Source organism: Apus apus, chromosome 18 (assembly GCF_020740795.1).
Source record: "Apus apus isolate bApuApu2 chromosome 18, bApuApu2.pri.cur, whole genome shotgun sequence".
NCBI classification, from domain to species: Eukaryota; Metazoa; Chordata; class Aves; order Apodiformes; family Apodidae; genus Apus; species Apus apus.
Window position 1 is genome coordinate 3245624 of NC_067299.1, and position 18546 is coordinate 3264169.

At 43.9% G+C, this 18546-nt stretch overlaps 1 protein-coding gene across 1 annotated transcript in view; it reads left to right on the plus strand.

Moving 5' to 3' along the window:
• Window positions 1-18546, plus strand: part of PIGL (phosphatidylinositol glycan anchor biosynthesis class L) — a 55796-nt gene that overhangs the window by 26014 nt on the left and 11236 nt on the right. Inside the window, exons 3-4 of the mRNA XM_051636153.1 lie at window positions 9048-9138; window positions 15241-15308. Of these exons, the coding sequence (XP_051492113.1) occupies window positions 9048-9138; window positions 15241-15308 (159 nt within the window). The remainder of the gene's footprint in view (window positions 1-9047; window positions 9139-15240; window positions 15309-18546) is intronic.

Here is an 18546-nt window from a genome sequence, read left to right on the forward strand (position 1 = left end):
GTCAGGAAACTTCATTTTGGATGGAACTGGTACAGGGAAGCTGGAATGTTGTGACACGGGAAGCTGCATTTGGAATCAGGCCATCATCCTCTTGAGACCTCTGCTGAAGTTGCATCTGCATTTACATAAGTTTTGGCATGAGAAATATATCTCCATGAAGTGACTATTCTGTGCTTTCTAGATGATTAATTAAAATGGCTGAAGGATTGATTTGGCTTCAATCTCTCTCCTGAGGTTTCTGTTACATGTGCTTGTTTGTTACATGGAATAGACCAAGGTCTATCTCTTTGGTTGGAGTGATTATGCTTTCGGCTCTCCTTCTCTTTGAGGGTCTGGTCCATGCCATTAAGGCAGTGACAAAATTTTGTCTGATTTGCCTGGGCCAGAATCAGAACTGCTGTTTTGGCCTAGACAGAATGATGTATTTATCCTTCTAAGAACAAACAGATTTAATATTAAGGTTGTGATGAAGTGGCAGTAGGTTTTTCTGGCATATACAGGTTGTGGTATCTCAGCCATTCACTTCGGAAGGATTTTGCTGGCTGCTATGAGAGACTTTCTGTTCCTTCCCTTTGGGTTTGTACCCACAGTTTGTACTGTGGAGTCCCGGGCACATTATGATACATGTCAGGAACTTCATGTGCCAGTACTGTAGCAAAAACCTAGCTAGGAAGAACACACTGCATTCCCTTTCCACCTGTCCAGTCCTTGCTCTTCTGCCAGGACAGTGAGACCTCCTGCTCAGCAGTTTGAAACTGGAAGTCTGTCCCTCTTGAACCAGTGGTGCCAGGACTCGTGTGAGGTGGACATTGCTTCTGGGTGCATGAGTTAATGTACCATTCCCAAGCTCTGTCCTGCTGTGCTGTTGTTTCTTTTTTGTTTTGCTTTGGGTTTTGTTTGTTTGTGTTTTGTTTTGTTTTCCGAGCATTTCAGGAAACAAACAAACAAAGTAAGAGAGGCGTGAGGTCTTGTGGTCTGCTCCTCAGAGTCCTGGTTTTGCTGGTGATTTGTACTTCGAATTTAAAGCAAGTTTTGGTTGTGGGATTGCTGGGCTTTTTGTTGTCACTCAGGACAACTTAGACTGTCAGGCCCCAGATGAATTCCTAGGTACCATGGCAAAGCCAATAATAATAATGAGGACGTGAGCACTGCTATGAGGTGTTCTGGGAGCTGCCTGATCATTTAAGGTAGGCTTGGTGATACTCATTTCTCAAGGTACAGATGGTGATTTTGGAGAATTGTGGTCTGTGTTCTTCCCCTGCTATTATGAGAAATGTCAGAGTGGCTAGAAACATGCTGAAGTGGTAATTGAGCCTTAGGAAGGTGTTGAACTGAAGTGCTGTTTCATGTATACATTTGCCCAGCAATTGTGCTTGAAGATCCCAGACAACTGCGCATTTGAAGATGTTTCTCTCACTAGTCTGCAGATGAGATTACCAGATGTTGCTAATAGATCTGTTATTCGTCAGTCATTTGGGACAAATGCCAGAAATGCTCTTTGCCAGCACTCAGGAAGAGGTTGGTGAGTTCTTGTTTTCCTGAATTGGGTAGGGACTTTAATGGTCTACTTTTCTGCATACCTCTCTGAGATGTGCATGGAACTGACTTGGTTTCACACTGCACTATTGTCTGCTGCCCAAACCACATTTCAGTGGCCAGAGGAGGAACTGCTGACTCATAATTCAGCATGGCAGCCCCGGATCTCCTGGGATTACTAACTCTGGCTTTTGACTGATGTTTTCAGTGAACTCTGTTAATGGCCCCCAACAGATCATACAGAAGTCCAGCTTCTATAAAATGAAAGGGAGGCTTCTTGCCCAGCACTTGGCAAGTCCCTCCTGGCAGTCTGTAGTGCTGGAAAATGCTGGTTGTGCTGGAAACAGTCTAAATGGTGCCTGGCTGAAATGTGTCACTCATGTGGGATCTGTGGGCCCCTGTGGGCCCACGCTCATATGGGACTCTCTGGGCACATGGTATATTCTGCTGGAAGTGCTGTTCTCCACCAGCAATCATGTTCCTTAGCTGCAGCACTGCTCAGCGACACCTTGCCCACTACGTGACCAAAGCAAGGTGCCCAGTAGGTGACACACCCAAACCCCTGTTGTGTGGTTTGGCAAACAGGGTCTCCATTGTTAGGATCACATTTGGCCCAGATGTCTCAGCTTTCTTGTGTGCTCTGGAAGGTCTGGGGAACTGTAAACTTTAAATATTGCTGTGTTTCTGCTAGAAGGGATATGTTCCAAGGAGTCTTCCTTCACAGCTGAAAGCAAAACGGTTTGTGATGACACTTGATTTGGGAGTCCATTCAGTGTTTGGCACCACCTCCTGAGAAAGTCCTTACTGCTTTAGAAGACCTTATCCTTGCTTCAGAGTTCCTCTGCACCACAGAGGCAGAGCTGTTCACCATATCCATCATTCTGCTGCTTCATACCATCTTTTATATGCTTTGAGCCAAGCCTTCGAGTCAGGACTAACACATTGAACTTGATTCCATACTTCATGAGAAGATGATGCAGGGAGTAAAGGACAGGTTTGGGGGATTCCCAGTACCCAGGATTGCCAAGACATGTTTTAGATTTTGATCTAGAAATTAGAGCAGACATAACACTTTTCTTAGAAGGATCTCAAACCTCCTGACATAGGTGTGAACATATAATTATTTCCACTTCATAGACATGAAGAGCAGAAGATAGGAAAGGTGTGACTAAGTCAGCAATCAGTTCAGAATTAGTTGAGCTGAATTTGTTTTCCTGTCTTACACAGTAAAGCCTGATGTTCTCTCCAAACTAGTTTTTAAAACTAACTTTTTGAAACTAGCTTTCGCCACTGTAGTTTCTATGCATTTCTGCTCTTGAAAGGCACCATCAATTGTTTTTGTTTAAAGACATTGAATATGAACTTGTTCCTACAGAGCTTTGTGCTGTAATTTATCAACAAGGCACTGAGGCACAGACGTCAAATGAATACCAGATTTCAAATTATGATAAGCAATTGTGTCATCTCTGTGAATAGTCATTAAACTCTGCTGAGAAATCATCAATAATTCATTTAAAAAAATAAATGGGTATAGGGACATTTGGATAGCTCTTTGCAAACGAGCAGTCCTGTGTTCTGTAATAATTCCTTTGAATTTAAACCCAAAGGATGCTTATTTCTCAAACAGAAACATACAATCATGCCCAAGTCAAAAGTTTGTTCCCTGGAGATCTTATTACTATTCTCTCTGGGGAGTTATGGAGGTATTATCTGACAGAGGTGCACTGTGTTTTTACACAGCTCAGTGGAGAAGCAAGCACAGCTTGCCTGGATGTTTGAGTGAGCTGAATGGAGTGCTTTCTGTCTTTGTGTTCTTTCCCTTGATGCATTACTTCTGCCTGGTATGGCCATGTCAGGAACATCAGCACTTACCTGGCATCTAAACTTAGTTAATTTACCTTGGAAATTTGTATAAAGTTGGTCCAAATTTAGACACTGAAAAAGTTAAGGATGGAAGAAAAGCAGTGTGTCCATTCTCCTTTTTTATTTTGTGAAATATTTGAAGTATGTTTTATTTTGAATATTCCAGTCATTGACATTTTCACCACTTCCTTTACCGTCTACCTACACCAAAACCTAGGATTCTTATTTCCAATCTTAAAATATAAATCTCAGAATATTTTCGGTTTCTTTAGTGTGAGGAGAGGGAGGAAGCTGCTGGTGTAAAAATTTCAGCTTCTCTGATGTAGGTGGCTTTTCATTTGACAGTCAGCATCCTGGTTTAGTCCATTTCTCTCCTAAATTGCAGATTGTTACATTCCAGTAAGCACACAGCATCTGTTCTCCCCAGAACATGATGCTGCAAGATGCTGATTGTTTTCTAAGTGGGCTTTTTTCAACAGAATCAGAGATGTACATGCTGCCCAACTGCAGTGTTTCCCTCCTGTCTGCAGTTGGCCATTACAGGAAGAGAAATGTATAAATAGTTATTAATGTAAGGATTTAGAGGCTCTGCTTCAAGATCTAGGGCTAGCCTGTCTTAACTTATCTTAGCATAATCTCAAAAATAAAAATTCTCTGCTCTACTTTAGAGAGCATGAAATAATTTCCGTTTACACCATTTTTTCAGTTGCTTTGATGCTCTGATAGAAAGGTCACTGGTTGCCTTGAGTCATCACGTGGCTTTTTCACTAATTGTGCACTCACGTCATTTTGTCTGTGGGATCTTTTCCTTTTTGATCCAGTTTCAATTGTCCAGATGTTCATTTCATACAGTTAACTTCAGACAAAGGGCATCCTTTGTTCCAGCAAACACATTGTGGTCATTGTTCTCAGCTGGGAACCTCGAGCACAGCAGTTCACCTGTTTCCTCCCTAATCCACCATCAATTTACCGACCTTTGTGCTGATTTAATGTAAAATCACTCACTGGGGAGAGGAGGGATAAGGAGGTGAAATGATGCAAAAATGTTTCCTGGTCCCTAGCCTTGCATTGATCAAGGTCATGCTGTGGGATAAAAAGGCAGTAAGGAATGAGAAAGCTCTTTCATCTTGACCCTTTTGCTGTGTAGTGGAATGGAAAATCATATTAGTACCTTGAAAGTTTTGCTCTGGTGTTTCTGGACGTATTTATTGAGACCTAAACATCTAGAAGGAACCCTATTGCTACTCCTCTCCCTTACCCGTTGCCACCTATAAAGGCTTCATGGCAAGGCAGAAGGTGCTGCCAGTCCCTGTCATTGACCTGTCACCTAAGGAGAGGCTCTGCTTCCTGCTGCACCAGGGGCCTGAGGACTGCCCAGTCAACAGATTTCAGCAGGGACTGATCTTAAGGTTATTCTAACTGCAAGTGTCCAATACAGGACAGCCCATTTGCTGGTTTTTAAGCCCTTTTAGACACTGCATAGCCTGCTTTGTTTAACTTGACCTTTAGAGCAGCCATGAGAACATAGTTCATGAGCAGAATAAATTCCATGGAAAGCTTTGCAAGAAGATTGTACATATGCATGATCTGTGGAAGGTGAGCAATGGAATATTGGACAGGCATTGAGCAGTGTATCATGTAAGAGGGGTGTAATTTGGCAATATCTATGAAGGTTTTAAATCTCAATCTTGGCCCATCAAGACCTTCCAATTAAGAGGAATCTAGCCATCTTGAGCCCAAACATTCCTACAAAATTGTCCAGGCAGCTGGCAGGGATAGCATTCCTGGCAACACACACAGTGTTTTAATGGCCAAGGCTGAGGCATAAGAGGAGCTATGCTCCACAGCCCACAGCAGGCCTGGAGAGGGGCTGGCATCAGGCACTGGTTTTTTAACATGTATTTCATTCAGCCAGCTGCAAGACTGCTGGGCAACATCTGCACAAGGTTTAATTTTGGTTTAACGTGTTGATGTGATTTGCTCTGGCCCCCTTGTAGCTCTCTGGTGCCTGGGCCAGGATATCCAGGGCATCCACCATATTCTTCCTAGACAGACCTTGGTAAGGGCAGCTGCAGACGCCAGTGTCAACTCTGTCTGCTTAGCTTGGCAAGGAGGAAAGCAAGGAGGTGAGAAGAAAACCAGGGATCCTCTCCAGTTCTCCCTCCCAATGGATAAAAGTAAAGGTGCAGGGTCTAGTTTTCAGAACACAGTGCTTCCCATGACTGGTCCTGCTGAAATCAGGGAGCAGAGGCAAATACAAGTCCATACTGCAGCAACTGCAATACCACAATTCTTCATTTCTCTCTCTCTTCGGTCTATAGATCTGTTGACACAGCTGTAGATTCCCTTTACAGTGCACAGCATGGCTTTCTCTGAAAATAGCTGGGAAAACAACATTTCGGGAGCCTTATGCCATTAAAAATATTTTTCTTGCTTCTTTTGTGCATCTCCCTATTTTTCCCTGGTCAACAAGGGCTGCATCCAAGCAGCCACCAGCATTCAGTATCAGTCATGTGGAATGCCCATAAACATCACTTCCAGACCATAATATTTTGGTGGAAATGAGGCCAAGTGACCAAACTTCTCTATCCTTCCCATCAGCACCTTCCAGCAGTGTGATCTGGGAGGCCTCTCCAGTGCAGGGTTTATATCCTGATCTGTCCCAGTGACTGACAGCAGCAACAAGGAGCTCTCTGGGGCAGAGGACAGGGAGGGCAGGTGGGGAACCGTGTCTCCTGGGACAAGCTCCAGTCTGCTCCAAGGAATGTGCTCATTTTCACTCCTTTATAGTTCTTTATCTCAGCCCTTCAACCTTGAGCTCAGAGGCATTATCAGCAGGCTGGAGTTAACCATTCAGGTGCTGAATATGTCAGATACTAAGTCTTAGAGGTAAAAACACAACAAATGCAACTTCACTAGTGCAGCAAGTCAGTGGACTTTTCAGGTTTGGTGAAGACTGGTTTATATTAGGAAAAATATTTTGTACTGATTTGGTGAATTACAGCAGTTTTTGAAGTATGTATGCTCCTACAAAGTTTCTGAGGGATACAGAGGTCTCCTTTCAGAATGTGTCTCATGTGCATTGCTGTATAGTGTATATGAACTCGGCTTTCTTAGTCACCTTGTCATCCTTACCTGGAGCAAATTATTGATATCCAGAGCAGAGGCAGAAGGTTACTGATCTCATACTTTCAGTGGGGTCCCTATTATCATGGTAACTCTTAAATTTTTTACTTTATAAAGTGTAGTAAAAATTCTTTCCCCCAAAAAAGAAAAGTAATTTTCTGGAGTGACCTAGATTGTTGTATTGCCAGTTTGCTACTCACTTCTCTGGGTGACTTTGGTTATGTCATTTAACCTGTGTGTCACTTTTCATGTTTGCAGAATGAGCTCAGTACTTCAGTGGTTATAGGGGCTATTCCTGAGTGATGAATGTGCTTACGTGCATGTGTGTCCTGCTTGGCAAGATCAGCTTCTGTGTCTTTGGTGCCTGACAAATTATATTATGCAAGAAAAAGAATTCTTTCTCCTTACTGCAAGTGACTGAGCTCTCCACGAGCAGCACACTAAGTGGGTAGAAGCAGAATTATTTGCAGAATATTCCTGCTCAATCAGTTCAGTATTCATGGAGTTAATTTGCTCATGCCTTCAGATTGTTTTGTTTCCAAGGATTCTAAACCGTTGCCTCCAGCTGTTCATTTCCATTGAAGAGGGTGATCTTTATCTGTCTAAACTAGTTAAAACCTGCTCCACTACCCGGCATCCTTTTTGGAGACAGCCCAATAAAGCTGAGTGCAGTGGCTATGACACCAAAGCCTCCTGGACATCATAAATTCCAAGCCCTACTTTTTTTCCTGACCTCTCCTGTTTTACTCTTCACTTCCTCCACAGTTCCATTTAATCCCCATCCTGAAAAGGGAATATATTTGCTCTTTAACTGGCCAGTGAAGTATCTCTTTTAGACTAATTTACCCCTTCAATATTATCAAATTCAGCCTTGACATAACCTCAGAGGTACCACTGAAACAACTGAGGCACTGTTAGACTTGCAGTTAGGTGCTGCTTGGTGTGCATGGTGCTTGGGATGTCTTAGTTGACGCATATTTATAAAATGTGCTCCATCTAAAGCTTGCTGTGATGTGTGCTGGGACTGGTAATACCTTTGGGGTCCACAGGGCCAATTCCTCTTCAAACATGAGGTGGGAAAGTTGTTGTCTTGAGCAGATGAGGTGCAGGTTTGTTCAGCTGATGAGGCAACCACCAGATGTACCAGATAATCTTTTCTGTGGCAAATTGAAATCTCTTGTATACATCAGGCAAAGATGCTGTCTATGCAAGAGGGAATTGCAAACAGCAACACACATCTCTGTTGTTGGTAACACCACTACAGGGACCAGAGCTAGGATGTGTACAGCACAGTGGAAACACCTCCCCTTGTTGCTGGGGTGTCTGGTAGCACATTATTTTGGCCTGTGCTGAGCAGGAGTACGAAACACAACGGGTAAAATGGCCAGTTTGTAATTTAGGCTCTTCCTTCTACTGCTATTAACGGCAGTGGGAAAATCTGTGGCCAGAAAACCTCTCATGAAGACTCAGGCTGAGCTTTGGAATGTGCCAAGGAGACATTTTCCTGTTGTGTTGCAGATGTCCTCTCTGTCTGGGGAGTCAGGAAGGCGGGAGGAGCCTTGGGAAGGGGAGTCCCTGCTCTGCAGCCACCAGCTGCAGCCATTCACATCCAGCCCCATGTGTCTGTGTGAGAACGCTGTGTCGTCACTTTTCTGCTAACCCACCTCACAGCAATTATCAGAGGAAGGAAAAAGTCTGAGAAAAAGACCAGTTTATCATGTCATTATTGGTCTTTAGCAGCTGTGTGTTATCCTGTTGTTACTAATAACCTTTTTAACTTTGCAAGCAATGTTTGCTTGGCATCATTCAAACATAATGACTGGGGGGTCAAATTCAGTGCTCAGTTGTGTAAATATGGAAAAATTCTGTTGGCTGCCTGGTGTTATTTTGCATTTGGCTCAGGGTCCCTGCCCCTAGGAGTCTGTAGTCTAACATACCCAGGCAGACTCTTCAGTCACAGTATGCTTTGCATACCTATTTGCTATGCAAAGCATAAAATAAACAGATGCAGAATTACTGTCAAATCCATGCAGTGTAATTGTGGTCCTGTTGTCCTCTGGTTGAGGTTAATGGGTCATTTCTGTATAAGAGAGAGCAGAAGTTTGCTTGTTGCCTTTCATGTGTAATTCACCAGTAGATTGTGATTGGAAAGTCTTGCAGGAAAATGTATTTTTAAAGAGATTTTTAAATAAAGAGAGAAAGAACTGTGGTTGGGATGAATAGAGAACAAGAATCTTCGAACAAATTTGATGTTGCTTAAAGTAAAGCTGCCACAAAGTCTGTCTTAATGGTAGGAAGCAAGGGAGACCTTGGCAAATCTATGTGGAGGGTGTTGGAAGTGCTGTTTCCCTTTCAAACCTCCAATATACAAGCTTGTAAGGCTCTTAAGTAAGCTTCAGTGGTTTTATATGGTAAATAAACTTATCTTTCTTTGATTCTCTGATAAGAGGATCTCACTTGGCTAGCATGGTCTTCATAAAGTTCTCAGCAGTGAAGTGACTAATTGCCTTTCTCATTTTCAGGGATCTTCCAGATAATCCTGCTGTTGAATGGGACACACAGCTCCTCGCCAGCATTGTGCTGGAGCACATAGAAGCCAACAACATCAACCTAGTAAGTCTACTTTTTGTGAGTGGTTGTACAACTCCTGTGCCTTGACATGGCCATTCTGATCCTCTTTCAAACACTTAAAAAACTGCTAGAAGTTCAGAACAAATAGAATTGCTCCACTGAAAGATATGGAAGAGGGGGATGGTGTCGTTTGGATGTATCTTGTCTCTCTGGAGATCTTTCTTTGTTTCCCAGTGAGAAATGAACAGTGAAGGAATTCTGCTTTACTGATTTCTCAAATGTTTTCTACGTTTTAAAGCAACGATTTTGCCCCTGATGCCAGGTTTCACTGATGAAGAGAGCCCATCTGGGATTTAGGCTTAGATTCAAAGTGTGTTAGTGAGTTAGATTAGCAGGGTAATATGTTGGGATTGAAGAACATTAAACTGGGGAGATTTCCTAGCACTGGTGTAGTTTGTGGGTTGGGTTTTTTTGGGTTGCTTTGTTTTGTTTTTCCCCACAGAAGAGGAATAAAGGCCTAAGGATGAAAAAGGTTGTGTTCTATTCTTCTCTGTTGAACCTTGCTCTGATCAGGCATGTCACTGTCACACACTGATTAGCAGCCAAATCTCAAAACTCTGAAAGCCTTTCAGCAAGTCACAAAACAAGAAATCACATCTCTTGTAGCATGGAATCCCCAAGAGCACAAAACCCAGCATCGTGCATCCAATTTTGTATTGATTCTGAGGCTAATTTCCCATTAAATTCATTGCTGTGTGCAAATGTCTCCTGGACTCATTTTGGCCCTGTGAATAGTTTGGTTTTAATCGAATCTGAAAGCTCCTAACGGCAGAGGATTTGTATTGCATGTTTGTGACTCTCATGGGCACTAGGACAAGAGTTCCAGAATCCCAATAGAAATTCTGAAAACTCTAGAACTTCTGCTAGATGGTTGGAAAGGGTTACATCTTTGCCTCAGAGGAAAGTAAACTCAAGCTGTTTGTGCTGGGGGAGGCAGGACTGCCACTAACAGAGCATGAGCTGAAAAATCAAGGGGCAGGGTTTTCAAACGTGCACAATCGCTGGGAGTCTCCCTGCTGTGCTGTGGGTGCTTGGTGTCCTGAGCAGCAGCCAGGACAAATTACTGTAGCACAAAGTGTCAGCAGTGCCAAAGGCCACTGAAGCAGCTTCTTGGGGGTGGTGGTGGTGAACTACACTGTAAACTTACTTTAAGTGTTCCATGTAACCACACGGATACCACATTTGCTATAATAATACCTTTAATTTATGAGCAGATCTAGTTTGCCAGCAATGGCAAGGGAAGTGCCTAACTACCTTTGTCCAACATTCTGCATTTTAAAACTTCAAAGCTTGGTATCTGTTATCCACTCTTAGAGCATCTTTGCTGTCCAGAGACAATGGCTTTGCCTGGAAAGCTGAACAGAGACTATTTCTCAGTAATGTTGAAACTGATAGAATTGGCTTAACATGTTAAAGGAGCCTTGTCCAAATATAAGCTAAGAGGGTTTCAAACACAACAAACTAACTCAGTGGAGTTCACATGATTGTTTGAGCTGTCCCAGTGAGAAAAATTTCCCCAGTTCTCCCAGGAGTCATAGCACAGACATTGGTATCTTTAATTTACAGAATATATGTGTCATCTGGCAGTGGAGAAGCAGGCTGCAATTCCAACATGTCTGAAAGGAAAGATTGCAAAGCAAGGAGTCACACCATGTTTTGTGTAGTTTTGCTCCAGTGCATAGTTACTCATTTCCTCAATTGCCCTGGAAGTCCATCAGTAACTCAATCTATCTGAGAGCTACAGGGACATATTTAATCCAAGCTCTACATTAAATAGTGCAGACACAGAAATTAACAGTTGGTGTACTGTACTCAAAGCCAAAACTAATTTACAGACCTTGGAAATTGTTTCCTGCCTGCTGGATTTATAAGCAAAAGGCAGTGATGCTGGGAGAGGCAGCCAAGGGTAGTCTGTCTCCATTAGGAAGTATTCAGTGTGTAAAAAATAAGTTGCATAGGACTGTGTGAGATCCAGACAGGCTCTGGGATATGAAATCCCACTCTTCATGATCTCTGATTTGGTGATGGCAAAGCTTGGATTAGGAGGTGACATTAAGACTGTGTTTGGGGCAGAAGCAGTGCCAAGACCAGAAGTCAGCAGTACCACATCTTTACAAGCTTCTTTACACTGATGGAATCATCATCAGTACAACTGTTTGTGGAAGAGTCCCATTGTCTTGGGTCAGCTCCAAGCCGGCCTAGCAAGCCAGAACTCCAAATGGCATTCAGGTTGGAGCTTATATTTGAGAGGGTGAGTTCAGCTCTCATATTTTGGATCTTGGTCTCCACACTCTCCTGAAATTCAGGAGCATTTGAATGTTTGATATTTGTAGAGGATTTTCTATGCTTTTCCAGAACACTAGGTTTGGAGTGCAGCATGTGGAGTGCAGCTTCTTTGCTAGAAGACAGAGCTGGGACAGACTTTGTCATCCCTTTCCTTCCTCCCTCACCTATGGTGTGCTTTGGGGTACATGAGTGAGAGGCCCCCAGGACCTTGCATTCTGAGAGCTGGTGGATGACTTTACACACTTGCAGCTCAAACCCAGGGGACACTGGGAGGCTGATCATTATTAGATTTTTCCTTTTTCATCCAGTTGTTCATTCTTTTTAATTCTTAGCTTATCTGATATAATAGCAATAAGAGACATGTCCAAACACACAGGAGACTCAAAGGGAGTTTGAATGTCACTGTTCCCTGCAAGTCTAAGTTTGGCCTATGAAATTATGGTCAGAGGAAGGCTGTTAGGAATGGAGTTGCTTAATATGCCATTTTATGGGATGGCCCTTCCTGAAAAAGAAAAAGACCTTTCTATCCCCACCAGTCTACTTGAGCAGATGTGTGCTCTGTTTGAATCGCTGCTTGACTCCAGAAGAAGTGAGGGAGACCCACAGCTTGGAGTGCCTTTGGCCTCTAGTGCACATGGTGTATAGAGGGAGCATGGACTTTAGACCTCTCAGGAGTTTTCTCTTCTACTACTAATTGAGTAATTTCCTCTGTGCTTTCCCCCTTCCGGAAGGGACTTCTGGACCTGTTTGTCTTGGCTGTTGCTCTGGCTTCCACTAGTGAAAGCTCTATTTCCTGAATACCAAGGTCACCCAGAAGAACATCAAGCAACACTAACAGCAGCAGCTCCCATTTCTTAACAGGTGTGGGGAGGAAACTCCCTCTTGCCCTAAAGATTTCATTGAGCAATAATTGCAACATGAAGTATATTTCCTATCCCAGCCTTTTTGCTCCCAGAACTGGCTAATCCTGTTTTTAACCCAGACAGCTTCAAGATGTTCAGGTTTTCTCATCCTATCCTGATTATTTGATTATTTAATCATCAGCCTGGTTAGGGTTGTGTGCTAAAAGCAAGCACACCAGTGAGCTGGTGGAAGAAGCAAGTGCTCCCATGTGAAAATATCTGCAGCATGTGAGAAAGAAATTCAGATTTGTTATCAATGACATTAATCCTTGAAGCCAGAGGAATTTATCTACATGGGATTGCTGCCTGCTTTAAGTCACGGGCACCACATGATGTTGTGGAATCAGTCCCTGTTTGGTCAGCAGGCCTAAAAGTGGCCTGCTGGATAGGTGGGACATAGTGCTGTGTCAGAGCCAGCCTGTGTGCTGGGGTGGATCTCTAAAGGTGAAGAGCAAGTAATTCAAAGGTGGTCTCTTTGCAAAGAAAGAGAATTGCCACTGTACTCAGGTCAGTGTGCAGGTACCTTGGGAATTCTACTTTGGGTTTGATAAATGAAGAGACAGGCAACTCAGGTGCAAATGTCCTAACAGTACATTAGGTAACATCAATTGAAAATCACCTTCATGCAAGCTCTTTAGTTTGTTCAGATGTTACACAAGCCCAGCAGCACTAAGAACAGCAGCTCCTGTTGCAAAATGTGGAGAAGAAAAACTTCTAAAGGTGTTTCTTTTGCTCCCACAGTTGTCCTGAGCCACTTTTGTCAAAATGATCAGCTTATTTAGTCTGCTTATTGTAGTCTCTTATCTTGGTCTTCTGGTTTGTTCTCTGGTACCCTCCATAGAAGGGAAAATGTGTGTTTTGGCTTGCCTGGGGTTTTTAGTTTCCAAAGGAAACAAGAATAATGCAGTTGTGTTTATATGTGTGTACACAGGTATGTTTCAAAAGGCTCTCCTGCCCATTGGCTAATTTCAACCACATTTGACAGCAGGGTAGTAGTCTTAAAATGTCATGTTTGTGTGGGTTACATGAAAATATATGACCAGGCAGAAGAGAAAAATGCTCTGTATCTGTTTAGTAAAAAGATTTAGTGCATGTCAGCCCTTAGCAGACTCACACAATCATTCACCTGCACAGGAATTTATTCTGCCTGGAGTGAGTTGGGTGCTTTTTTATCTTGGGAAAGTGCTACTCTAGGTAGGAGTGACTTCAGAGCATGTTTTTCCTTATCTATACAATGCAGGGTGCTGTTCTGGTTCCCTGAGCTGTGCAGCATGTAATGATGTCTTTCCCAGATGAGCTACTCCAAAAGCTGATACCCTTAGGGCGTGCTTAGCACCATGCCAGGCCATGCTGTCCCTGCAGAGAGCATCTCAGCAGTGCTGCTGTAAAGCAAATGCAGCCAAAGGCATCATTTTTCTCCTTATAAAGTAAGAGTTGATCAGAAAATGCTTCTTTTTACCAGAACAAAACCAAGTTGAGTCCCACCATTTCCTGCCAGCAGTGAGTAACCCCACTGCTTGGTGCCAGCATAATTGCAGCCACTGGGCAAAGTGGAAAGTCTAACTGTGAACTTGTACTGGGTAGGTGGGTTTATAAGCAGGCTCGTCTGGAGTTTGTGGTTTTTAAAGTATTTCTTATCACTGTCTGTGTTTCCTCTCCCTCTTTACACAATATCCCCTGTGTTTGACAGGGCCTCTTCTGTTGGAGGGTGGAGCAGCAAGTTGCAGGACGGGCAGGGCAGCTTTTGATCTTGCCTTGATCTTTAACCCAGTGCTTCAGGCCCTGCATATAAAATAGATTTTGAGCCGGGAGCTGTGGTGAGTAAGCAAGGCAGTAGCATTTCCTTCCCTGAAGAGAGAACAAGCTGGCAAGGAAGCAGACATTGATTGAAATGTGGGGAGTTTATGATTTCTTCCTGGTCACAGAGAAAGGAGCTGTGGAGAGCTCTGCTGCCTGGCCTCTCCCAGAGCAAAAACCTAACTTTAAACTGTCCAAGGACTGTCACTTTCACCATCTGGAAAGCCTACCAGCACACATCCCCTGTCTGCTCTACCCTTTGTGCTGCCAGTTTGTTCTCTAGGTTGGAAGCCTTTGAGTACCCACTTCACAGTATGTGCAGAGTGGGCCCTGAGGGTGGCTGCTTCACCCTGACACATGATTGGTAGGGCTGAGGGCAGGGAGCCAAGGCTATTCTGTGCTTTGGACAGTGACATATCAGTAGTGTGTTCACATATTATTTCTGCATTATGAAGTTCCCATTTCTCCCTGCAGACAAGCAATAAGCAAGATGATCTTCTCATTCAGCAAGAAGCCTGACTTGATTGTGGCAAAAGTGCAGTCAGCTGATTCTTTAAAAAGGCTTATTCTCTTATCAGATCATTTTATCACTATGGTATCCTGTGATGAAGACTCATTACAGTCAGGACAGTAGGACACGAGTGAGTTGCTCTAGTTATAGCAATATGACCTGGTTCACAGTACAGCAAACTAGAGTTTCACAATGTAATTAATCCTCAGGCATTCTAGTGTCCTCTCAGATCCTGAAGAGAGTGATTCATAGAGCTGGACCTCCTGGGTCAGGAACAAGTTTGCAACAGCTCACCCTGAAAGTAACCTTTTGGCTCAGTAATAAGTAACAAGTGCATCCTGCCAGTGGAAACATTGTATTTGTCATCTTTCTGTTGTTCAGGCTGTTAAACTGTGTAGTCATCTGGTTCCAGAGTGTCTTGTTTGTTTAGTTGTATGTCTGTAGCATGAGTTCACACACAAGGCCTCATTATGCAACACAAAAGCAACTCTTTGGATACAATGGGCTGGGACAGTGCTGTGTTAGATGTCAAACTTGGTAACTGCACAGTCTCTTCAGAATTATGATTGTTCTGTGGTTTTATTGCAGGTGGTAACCTTTGATGCGGGAGGAGTGAGTGGTCATGCCAACCACATTTCTCTTTACACTGCTCTAAGGTACAGTGTCTGCACACTCCATGAAATGCCTCACTGGTGTTACAGAGTGGATGTGGTGGTTGTATGTAAGCAGAAAGCTTGTAACAGCTAGAGCCACAAGCAGTATGAACTTCACTGATAGAACTGAGGGTCAGGCTGTGGGACACAATGCTGTTTGGAGGAACTCTCACAGCTCTGTCAAGACCTACAGCATCCTTCATTGTTCCATTTGCTGATGCTTTGCCAGTCTCCCTTTCACTGGGCCCTCCTTACCCTTCCTGTCCTTGATCCCGCTAAAATACCACAGATCACTTTGCACTTCTGGTTTGAGGAGAGGGTGTGAATAGCTGATGCCTGGGAGTTGGATTTTGGAAAGTTCTGCACCATGGTACAAGAGGTCATTGCCATCGTGTCCAGGTACCTGAATTTACCTCTCTGGCCTAAGGATGTTGCTCTTTCACTGGAGCTGCCTCTATTTACCACTCTTCCTAGGTCAAATAGTTCCTTCACCTCTTCATTCACATTCTAAGAACCTCTGTCTCTGTGCTATGACACAGGAAGGTTGCTAGACAAAAATCCCCTGTATTAAAATCACCCACATTTTGCTGGCAAGACAGCTAGTGTATTTTATTTTAACTCCCAGCTCATTCAGACCTCACTGTGTCCTAGAGAGCTACCCCTGCCTTTCCCAGGCATGAGAAGAACTCTTTACAATTATATCCTATATTTTTAGCACCCATTTGTTTTCTGAATCATCTGTGCAATTCAGACAGCTCTCTGGCTCTCCTTGCTAACAACATCACAGTGATTTGCCTTTCTCGCTTGCCTAGAGAAAGCTGCAGTGCCACAGAACCCATACTGTGACCTTCTGAGCTCCTCTGGGAAGATGCTGGAAGTCTTTGATGCTATCTGATGGCTGGAATTCAGTGTTAGAGGGGATCATGGCTTTTCCCAGCAACTCTGAAATAGCCTGAGAGAGGGAAAGGGAGTGAAGTTCAAGCACACAGTGTTTGTTCGGGCTGAGCAGGGAATGCTTTCCAACACTGTGTTATTTGAGGAGTGAGTGGGGGACAGAGGTTGATGACTGATGCCCACACCATTGGCACAGAGGGAATAAAGAGGTTCCAGCTGCCTGGAAGAGCCTCAGTGTTTGCTCAGTCAATTGCCCTTTAGCTTGCAAACAGGAGTGGGGGGCAGATTGTTAGGTATCCCCTAACATCCTGAAGAGATGCAAGGAAAACAGCTCATAGCAGAGTTATGTATGGGAGGGTTAAGGAAAAGTCCCAGTTTTGATCCCAGCTCTACTACTGTCTGACTTTGAGGCTCCACAGAAATCACTTTCCCACCTTTGTGCTTTAAGTTTCATGTGTGTGCAGGGGGATGTTAGCCCTCTTCTTTCAGAGGGTGTTACTAGGAAGTTCTCATTATCTGCAAGCCCCTTCAACTCAGACCTTTGCATTAGTCCTCAGCCTGCAGCAGAACCTTGTCCCAGGCTGCTGAGCACACGCTGACAGCAACACCAGAGTATAAGCAGTTCTCATTAACTAAGGGCTGGTTTGTGTCTTGTCTGTCTTCCAGTCCTGAATCAGCAGAAATAAGAATGGTGGCCCTGTCAACTGCATGTGGCAGGAGTGATGCAGTGGCCACTGAAAGGTTAAGTTTATTTTTAGTGGCTTGCATGCCCTCATTATTTTTCGGTTTGTGTCATGGAGGAAGTAGAGCGTGACTGTATCACTCCTGATTTTCGGTGCCCTGATGAGTTCTCACATATTGGCTGGAACAGGCAGGGCTGGGAGCTCCTGCTGAGGCCTCTCCCATCCCTCCCTGCCAGCAGGGCTTCCCAAGGCAGCAGCTGCTGCCCCTGGGGCCCCAGGGCTACATGGCAAGAAAAAGGCAAACGAACTCTCCCCTCCAGGTATCATGCACAATGTATTTATTAACTATCTTTAAACAAGGTCTGCAGGGTTCAGCCTCCACTGTGGCTGTAACTGGAAAGGAGGAAGCAGGGGGCTGGTGAAGTGATCCTCAGCTCTTTTGGATGCTCCCCATCTGTGGGAGAGAGACTCATGCCCACTGCTGAAGAGATTACTTTCTGCAAGAGCAGGGGTAGAGCAGGCTGTGTGACCCATCCCACACTCCTTGCTCCAGGAGGTGCAAATTATTGAACAGCTTCAAGGAACAAAACAGTTCAGGAGGCGGTCGTAGCCAAGCAGATGCTCAGGATTATTTGCTATGGGCATAAATATTCTTTCTAGTGTCTGGAACAGAGGTTATGTTCAAAGGAGCAGGAACTATTCAGGAGAAATGTGCCCTTTCCCTTGCAGCAACCTTCCTCCTGACAGCTTGCAGGGAGTCCAGCTGCTGCTATGTGTCTAGGCTTCAGATCTGGGAGTAACTTTGAAATGCCAAGGTTTGAGGGTGGATTTGTTCTTCTGCAAGGGAAAAATAAGAAAAAAACAGGATGGGAGAGAAACACAAATTACTATTTGATTTCAGTCTCCCCTGGGAGTATTTCAGTTCTGGTTTCCAGATGGAAAAAAAAAAACCATAACCAATTATCCAAACCCAAGAAAATCTCACTATAGCAAAGAAGGGAAAATAGGAATCAATCTTTTGTAGCTCTGCTTTTTCCCACATCACCTGGATCTGGCAATGTCATTCTTCTTATCCCCCAAAGCAGGACCTTTCCCTGTGGCCAGGGGAGGCTGGGTCCTGTACACACATCCCCAAGGATGAGCAGGTCCTGAGTGACATCAAGGTTACTTCACTCCTCTCTCAGAGTTTGGCCAGTACTGTGGTAATGAGCAGGGTAAATACTACGTGACAGGAATATTTGAGAACCTCTCTTTCCTGCAGTTTGAGATGACAATGTTTGCACTGAGATCACATGTAATATCAACGTGGTTTAGTTTTGCATGAGTCATTGTGCATCTTGATTTTGAACAAGCTATCTTGCCCACTAGCCTAGCAAATGGGGGGGGCTGTTTGGTTGGTTGCTTGCTTGCTTAGGTTGGAGAGGAATGGCCTTTGTGAGGGGGAGGAAGGACTGTACCTCTTATTTTCTTCAGTGAACTATCAAATTAATTTAATCCCAGCTAGAACAGAAAAGAATAGTACTTGTCTGTTTAGTGCAGAGCAAACTGAGTGGAAAATGGGAGCTGCTATATTTAACCACTGTGCATTATGTTGTTATAGCAACTGCATCCATAAGACTTATATCAATGATGCCATATAAAAAGCTACATCAAAGAATCATTAG